Genomic DNA, 21,562 nt, shown 5'->3' on the forward strand with positions numbered 1-21,562 from the left:
TCCCGCGTATGTTGGCAATTTGATCTCTAGTTCCTCTCCCTCTTCTAAACCCTGCCTGTACTTCTGGTAGTTCTCGGTCCGCATACTGCTGGAGCCTAGCTTGTAGGATTTTGAGCACAACTTTGCTAGCATGTGAAATGAGTGCAATGGTGCAGTAGTTTGAACATTCTTTGGCATTGCCCTTCTTTGGGATCGGAATGTAAACTGACCTTTTCCAATCCTGTGGCCACTGCTGAGTTTTCCAAATTTGCTGGTATATTGAGTGTAGCACTTTTACTGCATCATTTTTTAGGATTTTGAATAGCTCAGCTGGAATATTGTCATCTCCACTAGCTTTGTTGTTGCTCAGACATCCTAAGGCCCATTTGACTTCACATTCCAGGATGTCTGGCTCAAGGTCAGTGACCACCCCATCGTGGTTATCAGGGACGTTAAGATCTTTCTTATGTAGTTCTTCTGTGTAATCTTACCACCTCTTCTTAATCTCTTCTGCCTCTTGTTAGATCCCTGCCATTTTGGTCCTTTATGATGCCCATCTTTGCATGAAACATTCCCTTCATATCTCCAATTTTCTTGAAGAGATCTCTGGTCCTCCCTATTCTATTGTTTTCTTCTATTTCTTTGCACTGTTTATGTAATAAGGCATTCTTATCTCTTCTAGCTATTCTCTGGAATTCTGCATTCAATTGGGTGTATCTTTCCTTTTCTCCCTTGCCTTTCGCTTCCCTTCCTTCCTCAGCTATTTGTAAAGCTTCCTCAGACAGCCATATTGTTTTCTTGCATTTCTTTTTCTTTGGGATGGTTTTAGTTGCTACCTCTTGTGCAGTGTTGCGAACCTCCGTCCATAGTCCTTCAGGCAATCTATCAAATCTAATTCCTTAAATCTACTGTATATTCATCAGGGATATGATTTAGGTTATACCTGAGTGGGCTAGTGCATTTCCCTACTTTCTTCAATTTAAGCCTAAATTTTGCAACAAGAAGCTCATGCTCTGAGCCACAGTCAGCTCCTGGTCTTGTTTCTACTGAATGTATAGAACTTCTCCATCTTTGGCTGCAGAGCATAGTCAATCCGGTTTCTGGGTTGACCATCTGGTTATGTCCATGTGTAGCGTCATCTCTTGGATTGTTCGAAGAGTGTTTTCTATGACCAGCATATTCTCTTGACACGATTCTGCCAGCCTTTGCCCTGCTTCATTTTGTACTCCCAAGGCCAAACTTGCCTGTTATTCTGGTTATCTTTTAACTTCCTACTTTAGCATTCTAATCCCCCATGATGATAAGGACATCATTTTTGGTGTTAATTCTAGGTGTTGTAGGTCTTCATAGACCTGGTCAACTTCAGCCTCTTCAGCATCTGTGTTTGGGGCATAGACTTGGACTGCTGTGATATTGGTTTGCCTTGGATTCGAACTGAGATCATTCTGTCATTTTGGAGATTGTATCCCAATACTGCTTTTCCTACTCTTATTGACTATGAAGACTACTCCATTTCTTCTGAGGGATTCTTGCCCACAGTAGTATATCTGATGGTCATCTGAATTAAATTCACCCATCTCTGTCCATCTTAGTTCGCTCATTCCTAAAATGCTGAGGTTCAGTCTCGTCATCTCGTTTGACCATGTCCAGCTTTCCTTGATTCATAGATCTTACATTCCATGTTCCTATGGAGTATAGATCTTTATAGCATCGGACTTTCCTTTCACCACTGGATACATCCACAACTGAGTGTCCTTTTGGCTTTGACCCAGTTGCTTCATTCTTTCTGGTGCTACTAGTACTTGCCCTCTGCTATTCCCCAGTAGCACATTGGGCACCTTCTGACCTGAGGGGCTCATCCTCCGGCATCACATCTTTTTGCCTTTTGGTACTCTCCATGAGGTTTTCATGGTAAGGATACTGGAGTGGGTTGCCATTTCCTTCTCCAGTGGATCAAATTTTGTCAGAGCTCTCTGCTATGACCTGTCTGTCTTGGGTGCCCCTGCACAGCAAAGCTCATAGCTTAATTGCGCTACAAAAGTCCCTTCGCCACAGCAAAGCAGTAATCCATGAAGGAGTTGAGGACAATACAACAGCACAAATAATTTGGTACCAACGTTTTATTAAAAGAGGGGAAAATGCAAAATTGTCTCTATAACAACTGTAAAACTAGCCATATTTTACAGATAGCAAAATGATAGTGCAACCCAAGGCTTGCTAGTGACAGCACGGACAATGCACCACCCACCCAATATGATGTGAGGAGGAGGACAGGTGTTGTGCCTCTGCTATGTCCCTTACCTGCCTTCCCATTCAAAGAGAAGAGCAGTTATCCCTAGTAACCCACCTGTACAACTTTCTAGGTGTCATGTAAAGCTGAAATGAGCCAAACAAGTGTCCATCTGCAGAAAAGTAGCCATAATTGAAGCTCCAACTAGATAGTCAGATTTTGGCCTATACATGGGATGAAACCCCTGAAATAGCTCAGTGGAACTGAAGAAAGTATAAGCTTGTGTGATAGGATTAGCTATTACATCTTTTAATTGTAGTGCACATACAAAACAGAGCAGCAAAAAAAAAAAAAACCCACCATGATGGGCAGTGTCGTTTGAAGCAACTGTTGATATTTGCATATTTCAATTTTCTTCACCCTGAGAGAGACGTTATATCCAAATAATTTTGGTAAACCTGTTTAAAAGCACCACTGAATATCCAACAAAAATAAATGCTCCTTCATACTATAAATGGTGGACCATAAAGGTGAAAGTGAGGGTCTTCTCTTTTCCTCCCTCTGCAATCTGTTCTCTTGCACAGAATCTCCTCCGTTGTTGCTTCATGCTTACGTGCAATCTCAAACTACTGAACATACTGAATTGAGTTCAGCTAACATAATAGCGCCAAATAGAATGAAACACTGCAAAACATACAATTTTTGAAAGCATATTAAGGACATGGTTCCATACATTCAACACACGTTATTCTTCTTAAATACGATTAACTCATTGTCCTTGAACTAGCACTCCACTTACCAACTTTTTCAGCTCAAAAAGAAATTTGGTATATTGAGTTAGGATCAGTTACAAATTTAATATCAGGGAGTCAAATGCAGTAAGGTACAGGCTACAGCAGTATAAACCAGTGCAACTAAGCTATGGTAGTTTAGTCATGTGAATGAGATCTCAGGTTGCTCAGAAAACTGTATTTTTCATCACCCTCCCCCACCACGAACAAGCAAGCAAACAACAAGGCAGGAAGGTGACAGTCTAGTTGCCTCTTAAAAAAACCAACAGTCTGAGGAGCGACGTCAAACCAGTGCACTCAGCTCTGCGTCTATGTGGAATGACGTTTAAAGGCTGACACCTGAACTGTTTCCCTGACTGTATCAAGACATGACTTGTTCAGGTGTCTGGGACCAAAGGTGTGGGAAACGTCATGGGAAAAAGTTAGAAAGAAATGATGTCTCTAATCACAGAGGAAGGCACCTTTAGTAGGAAAGAAGGAAGAATGGAACACTTGGGAGTACAAGGAACAGTGCTTTGTCTCTTACCCTTCTAAATGACCCGAAGGAGAATGAGACATGTTTGTACAGTAGGTAATAACCTAAATTTATCAACTACGCCCACCCACAGTTTGACTATTTGTGAGGGTTCCCTGGCATTAAACCTTTTACCTCTGGACACTGAAAAGGCATTTCCTTTTTGTTTACCCCTTCCTCTGAATGTGGTTTTTGCCTCTGCTTGCATTTTCTAGAGAAAAACTATCCTACTTTTTAAAATCCTTCATCTCTCAAAGGCAGAAATGCCTTCACAAGTTTGTGCATCACAGTTCATTCTTTCAAGTACATGCTTTCATTTAGGATCTTCTTGAGCTATGAAAGCTCTTTGGCCCCATAATTTATTTTGTTCATTGCAAAACAAACAACATTGAAATCCAGTGCTTTGGTCTTCAAAAGTTTTTTTTCCTCAAGGGGAGAGGGGAATGAGTTTCTTTTGCTGCATTAACCAAGCCTTCGATTTCGTTTTAGAGTAGCCGCCAATTTCCAGGCATCAATGCATTGGGAGAGTAGGATTTCTTCTGGGAACATATTCTCTATCTCTTCAAGCATTTTGCTGTCTTTCTGTTCGAGGTATGAAATAAACGTATCCTTAAGGCTGAAAAATAGAGATCAGGGCAGGAAGAGAGAGAGAGAGAGAGAGAGAGAGAGAGAGATTACAACTATTCTGGTCACAGCTGCTCAACTATTCAAATGAATGTGGCAAAAGAGAAACTTTCCTCACCAGCACAAAGCAGCCAAATTCAGGTGAAGAACAAAGTAAGCCACCATAAAATGGACTTAGACTGGGTTTGCAGGATCTTACCTCCATACGGGGTTGAACTCTTCCTGTGGATGTTTCAATTTCAAGAGGATCATTTCGTGCAATTCTTGGAGGAAAGATTCCATGCCAGCCTGGACCAGGAAAGCAGTGAGGAGTTTAGTGCTCTCCATAGTGAGCTTATGTTTATAGGATGCGCTGACCTCTGCAAAGGGATCCTGGGAGGTAAATGGAGAGGAAGAGACATACAGTGGCATAGTTAGGGGACGAAGGAGAGAAAAAAGTGTAAGAAATGTCAAGTCATTCCAACTTTTTCCTACTGCCTACCCTTTTCAGATGTAGCAGCTGTTCAGATTTATGGCTAGCAATAAGCTGCCACAGTGCGATGGTGTGCTTTAGCTGACATCGACTCAGTGCCTGTGAAAGGAATGTGCAAACATTTATCATTGTTTTAAAAATCAAATTACTGTAAGCCTAGTTCTGAATTTTGGCTATAAAGATCAGACAGAATCAGCTATGTATTTGTTTAGATGAACTATAAATCTGAGTGTTTCTTATGTATATCTTCTAGGGACACTATATTAGCATCAATCTGCATTTTAAAAATAGCTTTAAATGTTGCTGTTGTCACTAATACCTAATCCACCCATATTTAATGTTTTCCTTTTACTTAAAATTGTGTGTGTGGTATAATACCTATTTCTGTATCTGTACGATGGAAACAACCCTCGAATGTAAAAAGAAGAGTTAAATCCTCCTAACAACTTCCATCTAGGTGCTGATCCAAGTCTACCTGATACCACAAGTGCTCCAAGCATTTTGTCGATGCATCCCAGAATCCCTTATCATGTTAGTGGATGGTACAGCATAACTAAAAGATCACTTATGACTGCACCATGAGTTGCTCCCCAGCATCCTCTATGAGTTCCAGAGGGTCCTAAGGCTGCCCTTCTTGGGTTAAAGAATATCTTGACCAGTAAGTGCAGTGCTACTTTGTAAGCAAGTTGAGCTGACTGAGTAAAATGCTCCAGCTGGAGAAATGCAGCAACCTCCTTGTGACAAAAAAGATGGACTTTCAAAAGCCAGCTTTATCTAACAGGATCTGACTATAAGTTGTACCCTGTTGGAGACCCTCCAAATAGCTCTAAGCCATGGCACAAGTGTGAAGAACATTCCTCCACCCTACATCCAAGGCCAAGAGGAAGGCTGGAGTTCACCACACTCTCAGAAAGTGTGAGTGGCAGAGAACGTGCTGCCAGAGCCAGGAAACTCTAGTCCACAATAGCTGGGAAAGCACCCACCTCTCTTAGCTTGGGGCATGTGATACCATTACCATTTGTGGTGGACATGCTTGACTCTTTCACCCCATAAGAGACACAGGCTGGCCCTGATCCCCTGCACTCACCTTCAGCACATGTGCACTTGTCTGACTGCCCATCTGTAGGATATTTTCCATGTATTCAGTCAGAGTCATCTCTGGGTCCCCTCCAGCCATTGCCAGGAACCCCAAGGTAATTTCGGTGACCGACAGAGCCTCACAGATGTCACTGTATGACTGCAACTCCCCACTGATCGTGCTAATTGTGGAATTTGGGAGGGAGCTCTGTAATTCAAGGGGACAAGAATCAATCCGCATTCATCACTGCGTCCTTTGCTGTAAAGAAAAGGCATTTCCCATGCAGTCACTCCTTCAGGCAGACACGTGCAGTATAGGCTGCTTTAACAACATGTTTGTGCTGCACTGCTTTTGCTGCAGACTGCGAAAGAGGCCTACATGACCTTGGGAATTGCCGTCACCAAGACAGGAAACTAAGTTTTACAGAACTCAGAATCAAATAAATAAGCACTCCACCTTAGGCCAACAAGAGTGTGCAGCAAGGAGACAATCCTAATTAAAATAGACCTTCACTGAAATTTATCCAGCCACTTTCTTGCATCTCTGAAGCTCACCTGGCTCAGCTTGCTCTTGAGTTCACTGAAGAGATGCTCGTAATTTCGGTCATGCCTGTACATGAGAGTGGGCATGCCCTATTGCAGAACAGACAAAAATATGCTCAGTGAACAGACCTCCTCTGGGTTGGAGAGCTGCATCTCAAAGGCACTACAAATGCTAAGCAGCCACAGTTACATACCTTCAGTGTGATCAAGGGCTTCCCTTGCAGGAATCTTCTGATGAGCTGTTGCTGGATTTTTGCCAGGTCGAATTCCTGGACAGCCTCCCCTCCTTTCTCCAAGCTATACTGGCAATTTGACAGAATCAGTGGGATCAGGTCTCTCTCCACTTCGTAAGCGATCACATGCAGATCTGTCACTTCGGTGGGGCTGACAGAGTATCTGTGACGAGGAGGCCTAGAACAAGAATGAGAAATCCTGCTGTAAGGCCACTGGGCAGCTGCAGGACGATGCGGGGAGTCCAACCAATGCATAGATAGACATACCTGTTGGCATCTGGCGTTTCTTTTTCTATGGAGGTGACAAAATCATTGTGCAGGGCAATGAGGTAACTGGACAATGCAGTAGAACAGAGGCCTAAACCTTGTCGGCGAGGCAGAATAATCTCAAACTCATTCTGCACAGTGAGGTCATTATCACAATAACCTTTGGGGAGTTTGATTTCACCTGCAAGGAGATGGCAAAGCAGCATTTATAAGCAGCAGGCTCAGAGCCCTCTTGGACATTCCTTCCCTTTGGGGTTCCCTGTGGCTTTTCAAGGCCAAGCTATTTCACTACTCTGAGCATCAGAACTGAAAGGCAAGCGCTGGGCAATCTGAGGAATCAATTGCATTATGCTCTGTTAATCCCATCTGTGGCAGGGGAACAAGTGTCCCCAAAAGACCTGAATCCTACAAGAAACCATTTCTATAGGCCACAAGAGAGACGACTAGGCCTTCTTCCAAAATAAAAATATAAAGGGGGTGGGGACTGGCCTGCCAAGGATAATTAGTAAAGGCCAACATTCCACTGAGTGCTATCACATAACCTCCCCATCTTGCCATTCCAGTAAGTAATAGTGTAAACTGGCCACTCACCACTGGTTTCCAAAGATGATCTCAACTTGTTCCACACATTCAGAAATATTTTCACTCTGTTCATCATAAGGTGCTTCATGCCTCCTGGATAATACAAGAAACCAACAGTGTTTCTCATTCTGCAGATCCTTCTAAAAGTTCTAAAGTCATTCATTTGCAGCCTCTGGTTTGGAGGTCCCACTTAGCTAGGATGCCTAATATTCGTAGAGGGTTATATATCTAGAATTGTGTCTAATCAAGCCCAGGCCTGTCACCACGAATCGTTGCAGTGAATGTTGTAGAATTGTTATGCACTGTATGGCAGAGCTATCTATAATCAGATTTGTTCTTTGTAAGCTGTCCAGAGACTGTTTTTAGTAATGGGATAGCACAGAAAAAAATCAAATAATAAAGATAAGTAAGCTTTATTTGCCATTCAGAAGATTCATACATTTCTGACTACTACTAATTTTAATGGCAAAGATTTACAGGGATCTTTAGACATTTGCATTACTGAAGTCATAGCTTCAAAACGGTTGATTTTAGTTGCCAGATTTATTTGTACAAATACCTCCATTTGTCCTAAGGACACATTCTGAAAGTGAAACCAAAAAAGGGGAGGCAAATAAAACTATTTTCCCCAGAAATCCACGGGATTTTCTCCTTTTGGCCTTGCCAACTTTGTACAAGCTCACTCATTCACTAATCTCTGGGGCTCAGGTATAATTAGGGCACTACTGATAATAGATTTAAGGAATTAGATCTGATAGACAGAGTGCCTGAAGAACTATGGACGGAGGTTCGCAACATTGTACAAGAGGCAGCAACTAAAACCATCCCAAAGAAAAAGAAATGCAAGAAAGCAAAATGGCTGTCTGAGGAAGCTTTACAAATAGCTGAGGAAAGAAGGGAAGCAAAAGCCGCCCCGAGGCTTCAGCGAATGGGGCAGCATCAAAATGTTTTAATAAATAAAAATAAATAAATAAAACGGCAAGGGAGAAAAGCAGGTTGCTTACCTGTAACTGATGTTCTTCGAGTGGCCATCTGTGCAGTCACACATATGGGTTCTGCGCCTGCGCAGTGCCTTTGGCTGGAAGATTGAAAGCTAACGGTTTTTGGCGGGAAGCTCCGCTCCCCTCCCCCACAGGCTATAAAGAGCGGAGCGTCCGCCATTTGTTCAGTCTTTGACGACCGAACTTGCGCCCCCTTGTGGAAAAATTCTCAGTATGATATAGGGAAAAAAAGGGATCGGTACCAAGAAAAAATGGGAAACTTTCGGTACTGATGAATGAGTCCACTCACCGACACCGAGCGGGGCCGGCGGGTGGGTTGTGTGACTGCACAGATGGCCACTCGAAGAACATCAGTTACAGGTAAGCAACCTGCTTTTCTTCGTCGTGGCCTCTGTGCATCACACATATGGGTAGATTAACAAGCTTACCATCAAAGGAGGAGGGAAGGTGTCCTCATTGTAGGACGGAGGAGAGTACAGTTCTACCGAAAGAGCAGTCCCGTCGAGCCCGAACATCGAGACGGTAGTGCCTGGCGAAGGTGCAAGGGTTCGCCCAAGTAGCGGCTCGGCAGACGTCATTGATCGGGACTCCGGATGCAAACGCAGAAGACGTAGCGACAGCTCTAGTAGAATGGCCTCGGGGAACTGTAGGCAGTTCGAGCTTAGCTAACTGGTAGCACAAAGTAATAGTGTGGACTATCCACTTAGAGAGCCTTTGAGGAGTGACTGGGTCGCCCTGATCTCTAGTCGAATATTTAATGAACAGTTTATTGGATTGCCGAATAGACTCCGTTCGCGATCGATAAAAGGCTCAACAACGCCGAACGTCGAGGGAGTGCAAGGATCTTTCCAAGGGATTCGATGGCGATGGAAAAAAGGCAGGCAGTACAATGTCTTGTCCTGTATGGAAAGGTGTAGAGACTTTGGGCAAGAAAGATGGGTCGAGACGTAGAACGACCTTTTCTCTGTGGAAGTTCAGATAAGGGGGGTTGATGCGGAGGGCACAAAGCTCACTAGCTCTCCGGGCTGACGTGATAGCTACAAGGAACGCCGTCTTCCACGAAACTAATCGGAGATCCACAGTCGCCAAAGGTTCAAAGGGGGCCCTCATAAGGGCCTGTAGAACTACAGAAAGGCTCCACGTGGGCATAACCGGTCTAATCAATGGATTGAGGTTATACAGTCCTTTCAAAAATCTCTTGAGAATAGGATGAGAAAACAGGGATGATCCGTCGACTAAGCCACAGTAGTAGGCTATTGCGGCCGTATACACTTTAATAGAAGACGGCTTCAGTCCAGAGTGATGCAACTCCAGAAGGAACTGAAGAATTTGTTCAATTGATGAGACAAGCGGGGAGAACGAATGAGACTCGGCGAAGGCGGAAAACCGCTTCCATTTAGCTGTATATGACTTTCTTGTAGACGGCTTTAGAGCAGCGTCGATAATATGCTGAATCTCAGGGTGCAAGAGCGTTGGATTTGAATTCGACGGGGTTTGAGCCGAACCCAATGGTACAGAGAGATTGTGGCAGTGAGAAGCACCTGCATAGTTGGACTCGAGAATCGGGGCCGAAGCAGTCGAAGTGATCGTTGAAACCGATGAATTAATAGAAGCTGTAGGATTTGAGGCTCTTGAATCCGTCGCTGGCCCCAGTGGAAGGTTAATCATCGAATTCGCCACGCTGTCAGATTCAATGAGAGCAAATCCGGATGACGAAGTGTGCCGTCCATTTGCGTTATAAGATACGGAAGTGACGGAAGATGAAGAAACTCCCCGCGGGAGATGTCGAGCAGTTTCGCAAACCACGGTTGGCGTGGCCACCAGGGGGCAACTAGTATCCCCGATGCACGGTCGCTCACTATCTTCGCTATGACCCTCATCAGAAGAGGGATCGGAGGGAAAGCATAAAAGTTGATGTTGTCCCAAGGGATCATGAATGCGTCCCCTAGGGATGCTTGTCCGATTCCCGCTCTTGAGCAGTAAGTCTCGCACACCCTGTTCTGTTGGGTAGCGAATAGGTCCACATCGGGAAACCCCCAGCGCCTGAACAGGTGGTTGCGCGTGCGAGGATCCAGTTCCCACTCGTGCGAAGTGAAGATGTGTCTGCTGAGGAGATCCGCATGTACGTTGTCTGTGCCTGCCAGATGAACGGCTATCAGAGTGATGTGTCTCTGAATGCACCAGTCCCAAATCGTCATAGAAAGCCTGGCTAAGGTCGGTGACTTCGTCCCTCCTTGTTTGTTCAGATAAAAAACGGTCGCTATATTGTCCGAAGTTATCTGAACGATCCGATGACGAATGAGGTCTTCGAAAGAACGAAGGGCTTTGAAGACTGCCAGCAGCTCTAGGAAGTTGATATGATTCGTGGATTCTAGGCGAGTCCACGTTCCCTGGGTAGACAGGCCAGAGCAGATCGCCCCCCATCCTAGGAGAGATGCATCGGTACCGAAAGTTATCGAAGGGGGTTGCGGCCTGAAGGGAACTCCCACCACGAGATTGGTCGGCTTCAGCCACCAGCACAGGGAGTGGAGCACGGAAGACGGGATCCGAATCCGTTTCGACTGTGAGTCTCTTTGTGGATGATACACCTTGTTGAAAAGTAATTGCAGTGGGTGAAGCCGAAGTCTGGCATGTGGAACTACGGCAACTGTGGAGGCCATATGCCCCAGGACCCTCTGGATGGATCTCGCCGTAACCATTCCCTCTCGTTGAATTCGATGGATATGGCGAGCGAGAGTCTGTTGCCTGTCCTGAGGAAGGAAGGCTTTCTCCAACGTCGAATCTAGGCGAGCTCCAATGAAGGTGATCGTCTGTGTCGGAAGAAGAGAAGATTTTTCTGTATTAATACGTAGACCCAGACTATCTAGTAAGGCACGGGTTGTATGGATGGTGTCTAGTAGTCCTTCTCTGGATTGCGAGACTAGCAGCCAGTCATCGAGGTACGGGTAAACTTGTATGCCCTGAAGGCGTAGGAAGGCACAGACAGGAGCCACACATTTGGTAAAAATTCTCGGAGCTGAAGCCAGTCCGAAGGGCAAAACTTTAAACTCATAAAGTTGGTTTGCAACAGCAAAACGAAGAAAACGCCTGTAATTTGGATGAATTGAAATATGAAAGTAGGCGTCCTTCAGGTCCAGTGAGGCGAACCAATCCCCTCTCCTTAACAACGGCAAGATGTTTTGAAGGGTGGTCATACGGAACTTCCTCGGTATAATAAACTTATTCAAGTCCCGTAAATCCAAAATCGGACGTAGACCGCCGTCCCGCTTGGGGACTGTAAAGTATCTAGAATAGAATCCGTGGAGTCCGTCAGATGGGAATACTTGATGAATCGCTCCTTTAAGGAGAAGTTGATGTATTTCGTCGAGAAGTACCGGCGAACATGAAGTGGACCGGATCGGACTCGATGGAGGGATGATGTCAAATTCTATTCGATAGCCGTATTGAACAATGGACAATACCCACTGGTCAGATGTGATGGACTCCCAAATGGGGAGTCGGCTTTGGAGCCGGTCCCCAGATGAGAGGGGGGTGGGTATTAAAGGAGCGTGAGGAGTGGTTCGCCAGTCCCGTCAGCGCTGTCTCCGGTCGTCGAAGCGACGGCGGCCCTGTTGGAAGCGCTGCTGGGGCTGAGGACGGCGACGCTGCTGTTGTTGCTGCTGGCGAGGTTGTGGCAGCTGTCTCTGTTGGTATGGCTGCCTGTAGGATGGCCGATTCCAGGACCACTTACGTCTGGTATGTGACTGGATCTCCATCCTGCGCGCCGTCATTCTTGACTCATGTAGTTTCTTGAGTTTATGGTCGGTGCGTGAATGGAAGAGTCCCGAGCCGTCAAAGGGCATCTCTTCTATTCGCCGCTTCGTTTCCTCCGGGAAATTACAACTCCAAAGCCATGCGTGTCTCCGGAGGGAAACGGCACCGACCAAGGCCCGGGAGTCAGTGTCCACGTGATAACGTGCCGTAGACAACTGCTGCACCGCGACCTGCATGGCTTCCTTGATCAGGACTTTCGCAAGGTCACCCTGGTGGTTTGGGAGGGTGGAGGCGACGTTGTGGAGGCATTGCATAATAAAATATTGATAGCGCGCCAACGTTGCCTCATAGTTAGAAATGCGAAGTCCTAAGCCCGAGGCAGCATAGACCCGTCTGGCCAGGGAATCTATTTTCCGGCCCTCCTTATCCCTCGGCGCCGTATGTCCCCTCGCCTCCCTGCCTTGCGAGGATTCGACGACCGCCGAGTTTGGTTTTGGGTGCTTTAATAGGAAGGGAATGTCTTCTTCCCTGACCCTGTACATAGATTCATATCTACTGGACGTCGGCTGGGGATGTGAAGGCAGGTCCCAGGGCTGCATCATCGCCTGCCGCAGAGTAGTTATAAGTGGCAGGATGATAGAAGTTGATTGCTCCCCGCGGACGACGTCGTAGAACTTATCCGTCGACGGTCCCGGGCGCTGGGCAGCGTCGATGTCCAGGGACTGGACAAGCCTCGACATCAGCTCCGCGAAGGAGACGTGTGACTCATCGGGTGACGCAGGATCCTGGGATGTCACCACGACGTCCGGAGAAGTTGAGTCTACGTCAGAGTCATCCGAATCAGCACCATAATATGGCGGGGCAGAAGATGACGACTCCGCCGGTGATAAGGAGCGGCTGCTTCTGCTTCGCGGGGATCGAGGCGGCACCCTCCTCAAATCCACAGCCCGGGGCGGAGGTGAGGATCGCGCTCTGGGAGCAGGGTAGTATCCCACAGAGAGCGGGTCTCCCCAAGGTTGGTAGTAGGGACGACGCCAACTTTCCGGGCGTTGTTGTACCGAGCGGCTCCTCTGATTCCCTGGTGGGGACAGGCCAGCTTCTGTCTCCAATGTCACCACGGGCATCGGTGTCGGTGACCTCGCTCTGGGAGGGGAGTCCTGAATTTCCCCGTCCGAGATAGACCCCCGTAGAATTGGAAGGGATGCTGGCGGGAGGTCAACCACATGTCAGGGAGACCCCTGAGGGGTGACCCGCATAGCCTCTTGGAGGATCAGTTCGGGCGGGGTCAGTATCGTAACCGCCACCGGTACCGAAGGGCCTGTCGGTTCCGAGTCCCGATCTTGGGAACGATCCGTAGGCTTAGCCTTCTTTGGAGGCTTAGAGGCCTTTTCCTTCCTGGCCTTCTTATGGCCTGCCGGCTTGTCTTCAGCATGTTTGCGCTTCTCATGCCTCTTTTTTGGTGAGGCAGAGGGGGCCAGCGAAGCGGACGCGCCTTCATCCGAAGGGCGTGAAGGAGGAGCCACAGAAGCGGAGCCCGGTTTTGGGGTAGGGATGAGCGGGTCTGATTGCATCAGAGCCCTATCCCAAAGGAGCCTCCGAAGCCGGTTTTCGCGGTTCTTCCTAGCCTGCTTAGAGAAGGCTAGGCAATGAACACACTTATCCGTCCTATGCCCTTCCCCAAGGCAGAGGAGGCATAGGTCGTGCGGATCGGTCGGTGCCATTTTTGACCCGCAGTCAGCACATTTGCGGAAAGCCGCCCGCTGCGCCATCGCAGAAAGGGGAAGAAAAGAGAGATAGTGCCGAGGGTAAGTATATATATATATTTTTTTTTTGAATCGAAGAAGAAGTGAGAGAGAACTACACAAAACGGGAAAAACGAAGTAACGGGAAAGTAGTTTAAGGGCAATATATAAAGAGAGAACCAGAATGGCCAAAGCGAAGGACGAAAGCGGCGCGAGGCACAGCGAATGGCGGTCGCAAAGACTGAACAAATGGCGGACACTCCGCTCTTTATAGCCTGTGGGGGAGGGGAGCGGAGCTTCCCGCCAAAAACCGTTAGCTTTCAATCTTCCGGCCAAAGGCACTGCGCAGGCGCAGCACCCATATGTGTGATGCCCAGAGGCCACGACGAAGAAAGAGAAAGATACAAACAATTGAAAGCAGAATTCCAGAGAATAGCTAGAAGAGATAAGAATGCCTTCTTACATGAACAGTGCAAAGAAATAGAAGAAAACAGTAGAATAGGGAGGACCAGAGATCTCTTCAAGAAAATTGGAGATATGTAGGGAACGTTTCATGCAAAGATGGGCATCATAAAGGACCAAAATGGCAGGGACCTAACAGAGGCAGAAGAGATTAAGAAGAGGTGGCAAGATTACACAGAAGAACTACATAAGAAAGATCTTAACGTCCCTGATAACCATGATGGGGTGGTCACTGACCTTGAGCCAGACATACTGGAATGTGAAGTCAAATGGGCCTTAGGATGTCTGAGCAACAACAAAGCTAGTGGAGGTGACAGTATTCCAGCTGAGCTATTCAAAATCTTAAAAGACAATGCAGTAAAAGTGCTACACTCAATATGCCAGCAAACTTGGAAAACTCAGCAGTGGCCACAGGATTGGAAAAGGTCAGTTTACATTCCGATCCCAAAGAAGGGCAATGCCAAAGAATGTTCAAACTACTGCACCATTGCACTCATTTCACATGCTAGCAAAGTTGTGCTCAAAATCCTACAAGCCAGGCTCCAGCAGTATGTGGACCGAGAACTACCAGAAGTACAGGCAGGATTTAGAAGAGGGAGAGGAACTAGAAATCAAATTGCCAACATACGCAGGATCATGGAGAAAGCTAGGGAGTTCCAGAAAAACATCTACTTCTGCTTCATTGACCATGCTAAAGCTTTTGATTGTGTGAATCACTACAAATTGTGGCAAGTTCTTAAAGAGATGGGAGTACCAGACCATCTTATTTGTCTCTTGAGAAACCTATATGCGGGTGAAGAAGCAACAGTAAGAACTGGACATGGAACCGCTGATTGGTTCAAAATTGAGGTAGGAGTTTGGCAAGGCTGTATACTGTTGCCCTGCCGATTTAACTTATATGCAGAGCACATCATGAGAAAGGCGGGGCTAGATGAATCACCAGTTGGATTAAGATTGCTGGGAGAAATATCAACAACCTCAGATATGCAGATGATACTACTCTCATGGCAGAAAGTGAAGAGGAACTAAAGAGCCTCTTGATGCAGGTGAAGGAGGAGAGCGCAAAAGTTGGCTTGAAACTCAACATTAAGAAAACTAAGATCATGGCATCCGGTCTCATCAGTTCCTGGCAAATAGATGAGGAAGAAATGGAGGCAGTGACAGATTTTATTTTCCTGGGCTCCAAGATCACTGCAGACAGTGACTGCAGCCGAGAAATTAAAAGTCGCTTACTCCTTGGGAGGAAAGCTATAGCAAATCTAGTCAGCATATGTACTAAAAAGCAGAGACATCACCCTGCCAACAAAAGTGTGTATAGTCAAGGCTATGGTTTTCCCAGTTGCAATGTATGGCTGTGAAAGCTGGACCATAAGGAAGGCTGAGCGCCAAAAAATTGAGGCCCTTGAATTGTGGTGCTAGAGGAGACTCCTGCGAGTCCCTTGGACCATAAGGCGATCAAACCGGTCAGTCCTAGAGGAGATCCACCCTGATTGGTCTTTAGAAGGCCAGATACTGAAGATGAAACTCAAATACTTTGGGCACCTAATGAGAAGGAAGGACTCCCTGGAGAAGAGCCTAATGCTGGGAACAACTGAAGGCAAAAGAAGAAGGGGACAGCAGAGGATGAGGTGGCTAGATGGAGTCACTGAAGCAGTCGGCGTGAGTTTAAGTGGACTCTGGGGGATGGTGGAATGTTGCCCACTGGGTCACGATGGATTGGACACGATTTCGCAACTAACAACAACAACAACAAGTGTGCAGTTTAGTGCTAAGCACTTGTCTTGAAATTCTTCATGTTTTAACCATCCTTATGGCATGGTAGAATCTCACCTGAGGGAAGATTGTTAAGAAAATCTTCAATTGTGCGGTATTCCACCTCCGAAATGTTCTGGAACCTCTTCACTAAGTCTTTCTGCAGAGCCAGAATCTCTGGCAAAAACTTCACCAGCCTTAATTCCGCTTCCTAGAATAGAGCAGAACAGAGCAAATCAAAAAGAAGAAATGGGCAGGCTGCAGGAGAGCCAACATGAAGTCAATAAGCAGCAATTCACATATCGTAAAACTGCTCCAATTATGCAAGTCCATGAACGTACAACATGACTTCCCATATGTCTAATTTTATTTAAAAGCCAATGCATACACCTAATGCATTTATGAAAACAATTTATTCTGAGCGTACATCTTGCTGTAAGTGTACCATGCTCATTTAAGGAAGGCACCTCACAGTATTTTGGTGATTGTTTGGCACAAGATGAGCTGCATACCATTTTGATGTATTTCGTTTTGCTCTAATACCAATACCAGCCATAGGGCTTCTTCTGAGGCGTTTGCTAGAGCCTCCTGAGACAGATCTCCCAGGCATGCTTTCTGCCATGGGAGAGGTGAGCCAACGCCCAGACTGTTTATTGGAGAAGACATATAGGCCACAGTCTCTGGTACAGTGCAAAGGATTCTGTTTGTGCTCATGTGTTTTCTATCTTCCACGGCCATAGAAAATGCACTTCTAGGAAATAAAACTATGCCTGATAGTTAGCTGAAGTGGCCTGACCAGAATCCTGTATTTATCCTGCAGCATGTGCAGTTCTCCTGGAGTCTGCATGTACAGGACTGCAGAATGGCTGAAAATTGCTGTACACCAGCAGTACTTTTGAAGCACAAAAGTCATCTTGCATCTGGGATTTTTCTAGCCCTGCCCTTGTGCAAATGCTGTTTTTTACCTGCTCAAGTCAAGAGAAATCATCACATCAAATATATGGTAACAGTGGCAAGAGTAATAATTGCATCAAAGTGGAAAGCAGAATATTGTCCAGCCACAGAAGATTGGAAAAACAAGCTAGCCAGGTATGCAATGATGTAGAAACTAACTATAACTTGAAGACCCGCCAATGAATTTAATGAAAAATGGAAAGCTTATTATGAGCAATTTAACTAATATTAAAGAAATCAGAATCTGTAAAAAATACTGTTAGTGATTTTACCTTAGTGGTAAAGTCATGATATTATCTACAATTAGTTTTATAAATGAGATCGATCTGTATGAGAACCTTGATTAAGAATTGATTGACTTAACTGTGGCTAGAGATAATTTTTTTTGCTGTTGAAATTATATGTTGTATTTGTGTAATATCCCTTCATATACTTTTTCATATATATGTATATACACACACAAACATATCAGTTTCTTTCTTTTTATATCTTATTTCTTTTTTACAAAAATCAATACATAAAACAAAATAGAGTAATCATCACAACTCACACTGTAGCTGTTCTCTAGTAAAATAGAGTAATCATCACAACTCACACTGTAGCTGTTCTCTAGTTTCCTACAGGACTATTCTCCAAAAACTCTACTATTGACTAATTAGTCAATAACTCTAATAATGTAACAAACAGACCAACAATAGGACTCCATGTGCCATGTTATTCAATGGGAATTAAGTGACATGCTGAGCAGACTTGGAGTACTTAGCTCCTGATATGTCAAGCATGAAATACTGAGCAGTTGCTTCCTTCAGGGCGATAATTTCCACTCCAGCAAAGTGCTGGGCTAGATCAGACCTTGAAATATATGTTTTATGAGTTTCTTTTTTATCAAAATGTGGTGGTCAACACTGCTAATTTGTTTTGAGCTATGTGTGAACTCAACACTCACACATTTCCCCCCACCCCATGAAAGCCAGGCATTCCCTTCCCCAAAAGACAGATATATTGGGATGCTCAGTTTCTCCCCTTTCCTACATGTGCGACGGCAGCTGATGTGTGCTGAGGTCTGAATTTGATCAGAAGAATGGTCTGGAGGAAGGTTAAGCAGATGGATTGTGCGTAAAACAACTAACCACTGTTAACAGGAAACCGTGTCCCTGTCTTTAGCAGCTTCTGCCTAATCTCAGCTGCATAAGCACAAATAAAAGCTAGTTCATTCCAATTCTGACAGCACTCAGCACCTTCAGAAAGCACAGATTTGGGTCTCTAGATGGCATAACCTCAGAGAGCAACACAAAGCTACCTTATGCTGTAGCTGTGATTTTAATATTTCAAAGTATCCTGCCTGGTTTGATTTTCACTGATGTACTTCAGCTTTTGTCAGGTAGCTGACAGGAGAGTTCTGCTCTTAAGATCAAAGTCATCACATTCATAAAACAGAGAAGAAAGAAAGGAAGATGTAAGACTGTGTGTTGGATCATTTCCTTTATTAATTATGAAGAGCAGCTTACACTTGGGTCCCTGCACTGCACAGTTTCTGACTAATATATCCCAAGACAGGGCCATTAGAAAAGAAGTGAGTGTGCTTACCTTTTGCAGAAACTTCCATAAGATGGGCACGGGCTCCTTCCCACCTTTCTGCTGAACAATGTGACTCAGGTACTGAACTGAGATGCTCTTCCTGCAGCTCCACATCCTGGAACAGTGCACAATGCTGTTCTTGGGCAGTCTGGATAAGAAGGTTGCAGGGTCCCCATATATAAGTTTCACCAGTGGGTTGGAGGAGAGTCTCTCATCTGTACTGATTTCTTGATTCAATTCCAGAAGTGTTTTATCCAGCTGCTGCTTGGGAAAGCAGGGTGTGTATCTGTGAGTCACCATAAAATGCCTCCTCTCTCTACCCAACCAACCAGCTGGCCAACCAACACACAACTTCAAGGTAGGAAGGAAACTGGAGTATTAGAACTGATCCAGGAATCTGCATGACTTTAACTGTGTTCGGAATGATTGGCCCCTGTGAGAATTCCGAACACCCTTTGCTTTGAAAGCCTGAAAAGAGAGTTTCTTAAGTGCTATGGCAAAAAATGTTACAATACACTGAGTCTTTAAGTATGGGGCACCAAAGGCATTCTGAAATAAATAACAATAGATCCCATATGAGTACATTTGGACAACACTTATCATATGTACCAGAATTCAGGATTGGATTCCTAACATCAAACCAAGAAACTGAACCAAGGTGAAACCATGCCAAAGAAGACTGTCTCACTGGCTTCCATTAAATTCTGTCAGGCACTCAGCTGTCAGCAAGGTTGGGTTCTCACACCAGGCATGAGGACTGCAAATCCACAGGGCAGGTTTAATCCCATCCAATATTGTCTCCAGCTACACATTCTTCCATCTAAGACCACAGCTGCCATTAACTAATGTAAATGTAAGACTAAAGGGCTGCAGCACTTTGGGATAAGGGTACAGGTGTTGAATAAGCCAGCCTCCCTTGAAAGTGGGTGGCCCCAATCTCGGATGACTGGGATGCTGAGGCTCTCTGTGCAAGGGCTCCCCCGCACTTTATTAAAGACCGAGCCTGTTCCCAAGGTGGCCAACTGCTGCTCCAATGGGATGCTCGCCAGCCGCACATGAGCACAAGACTCTCTCAGCTGTGCTCCTCAGCACTTGGTGCCCAGAGATGTACTACCTGATACTGGAGGTGAGATGTAGTCACTGGAAGCCTGACCCCCTGTGATCGTGGCTTATAGGCCACAGATGACTGTGCCAAGGCGATACACTCATCTCTCAATTTTTAGCCTGCATGCTGCCTGATCCCCTTCCCATTCTTTTTCTGGTGTGTGTGAGAAAGTTCGATTTTAATTGGCATAGTATCAACAAGCAAAGCAATTCCTTCCAAAGCTACTGGCTAATTTGCCCATTGCTGGTGAAAATGTTATGGTTGCTTCTGGGAAACAGGTCTGAAACTGTATCACACTTGGCAATTTCTCTGCACTCATGTGAATGTGTTACCAAACAATCAGGTGAAAATGTATGTCTGTTGCTTCTAATGTAACCAGAGGATGGACTATAGCACTTCCTACTTATTGTCTAATTTAGAAATGGAATAGCCAGGCAAGTCAGTACATTGTCCGGGAAGAAGAGAATTTTTTTACCTTTAGTTCAGGAAGAATAACGGTCTGTGCAACAAGTCTTTCCCAATTGTTTCTGTGTTCTCTTTTGGAAAGCTGCCCATCAACGTACACTGGCCCTACAAAAGACCATTCATTACTTTATTTATTTGTTTCACTTCACTATATGAAGCTCTCTGGGCAGCTTGCAACAATGATACAATATGCCCCCTCATTCTCCCACTCATGCAGTTATGCAGGGAAGGGAAGCCATGAGAAATGGTGGGAAGATCAAGCAGGGATTCTTCTCAACACTTTATTCCCTCACAGGGATGGAGAAATCACAAAAAAGCTCTACCAGCTCTGCAAGAAGTAGCCTCCAAAAGAAGGAAATGTGCTTCCTTCATTGGAGTGTCAATACCGGTAGCAAGGAACTTGCTTCTACAAATCCCCACATGAAAGGAGCAACATGTAAATCAGCTCTTAGGCCATAAATTGTTCAAATAATTGTATGTGCATTCTTAATAATAATAATAATTCTTTACACAGTGATGCACAGAAACATACTCTGTGTACAGGCAAGTCACAAGCACAAAAGATATAAAGTGTGCAGTCCCATGCATGCTTAGATTAAAAAGAAGGTCTTTGTGACATGGCTGGCTGTGGAATGCAGTGAGTGCTAGCATTTTTTTAAAATCTCAATATACAGAGGATTGCACCTTATGTGACTTATCCAAAGCTACACAAGGCTCAAGCACAATTCAACAAGTTGAACACTCTTACATATAAATGAACATTGAAATGCGATAACACAATGCCTGAAAAGTGAGGGGGATCCTTTGCAGCTAGTGTTATTTGCTTCATTTTGACTAATACTGTAATTCAGCCAGGGACTTACCAATAACCAGCAGTGGAAACAAGGTTAGTCTGGCAAGTTGAGACTTACAAGGTTTTGGGAAGAAGGCTATACAACTATCAACTCAGGCTAAGAAACAGATATGTGACCCAGAGGCAGAGGGGAGGGAGAGATGACAAATATCTAATGCCAACAACAGTAATATTGCATTTATATTCCGCCTTTCTTCCTGTTGTGAGGAACCCAAGGGCGTTATTTTATCCATTATACCAAAACTGGTACAATACAGACCTCACTGTTTACTCAGGGCAGTGTTGCTGCCACCTACAGTACCTCTGAAATTTAATGCTAATACAACCCCCTGCTGATTATATGATCTCTTTGTTGGAAGTATGAGCCGTAACCGCATCTGGCAATCTGCTCTCCTTACCTTGGTCTTGGATCTCCTTAAGAAGGCGACACAGAATGAGATGGACGACATTAGCAGTGTCATCAGCGCTCTTCCCCAGAGTATTCATCAGTTGCTCTATGTCCTTACGAATATGCTGCAGGAAAAAGCTTACTGGATCCTGAACCTCCGGCTTTATGATCTGCAGCAGTGACTGGAATGACAGAAA

At 45.2% G+C, this 21,562-nt stretch overlaps 1 protein-coding gene across 4 annotated transcripts in view; it reads right to left on the reverse strand.

The window, feature by feature from the left end:
• Positions 1-2,084: 2,084 nt before the first annotated feature.
• RNF213 (ring finger protein 213) overlaps positions 2,085-21,562 on the reverse strand; it is a 135,886-nt gene continuing 116,408 nt past the window's right edge. For 3 of the 4 annotated variants that reach the window (XM_044456452.1, XM_044456451.1, XM_044456450.1), the window contains 12 exons: positions 21,376-21,547; positions 20,135-20,229; positions 18,564-18,815; positions 16,101-16,233; positions 7,322-7,405; positions 6,731-6,911; positions 6,425-6,641; positions 6,243-6,320; positions 5,698-5,895; positions 4,620-4,709; positions 4,338-4,510; positions 2,085-4,130 (listed from right to left, as the gene is read on the reverse strand). In XM_044456452.1, coding sequence (XP_044312387.1) covers positions 3,977-4,130; positions 4,338-4,510; positions 4,620-4,709; positions 5,698-5,895; positions 6,243-6,320; positions 6,425-6,641; positions 6,731-6,911; positions 7,322-7,405; positions 16,101-16,233; positions 18,564-18,815; positions 20,135-20,229; positions 21,376-21,547 — 1,827 coding nt within the window. In that variant the 3' untranslated portion in view covers positions 2,085-3,976. Of the gene's footprint in view, positions 4,131-4,337; positions 4,511-4,619; positions 4,710-5,697; positions 5,896-6,242; positions 6,321-6,424; positions 6,642-6,730; positions 6,912-7,321; positions 7,406-16,100; positions 16,234-18,563; positions 18,816-18,844; positions 19,023-20,134; positions 20,230-21,375; positions 21,548-21,562 lie in introns of those variants that run through there. The other variant, XM_044456453.1, reaches the window with a different exon arrangement.

This window comes from Varanus komodoensis, unplaced genomic scaffold (genome assembly GCF_004798865.1).
Source record: "Varanus komodoensis strain SLA01 unplaced genomic scaffold, ASM479886v1 scaffold84, whole genome shotgun sequence".
Taxonomy (NCBI): domain Eukaryota; kingdom Metazoa; phylum Chordata; class Lepidosauria; order Squamata; family Varanidae; genus Varanus; species Varanus komodoensis.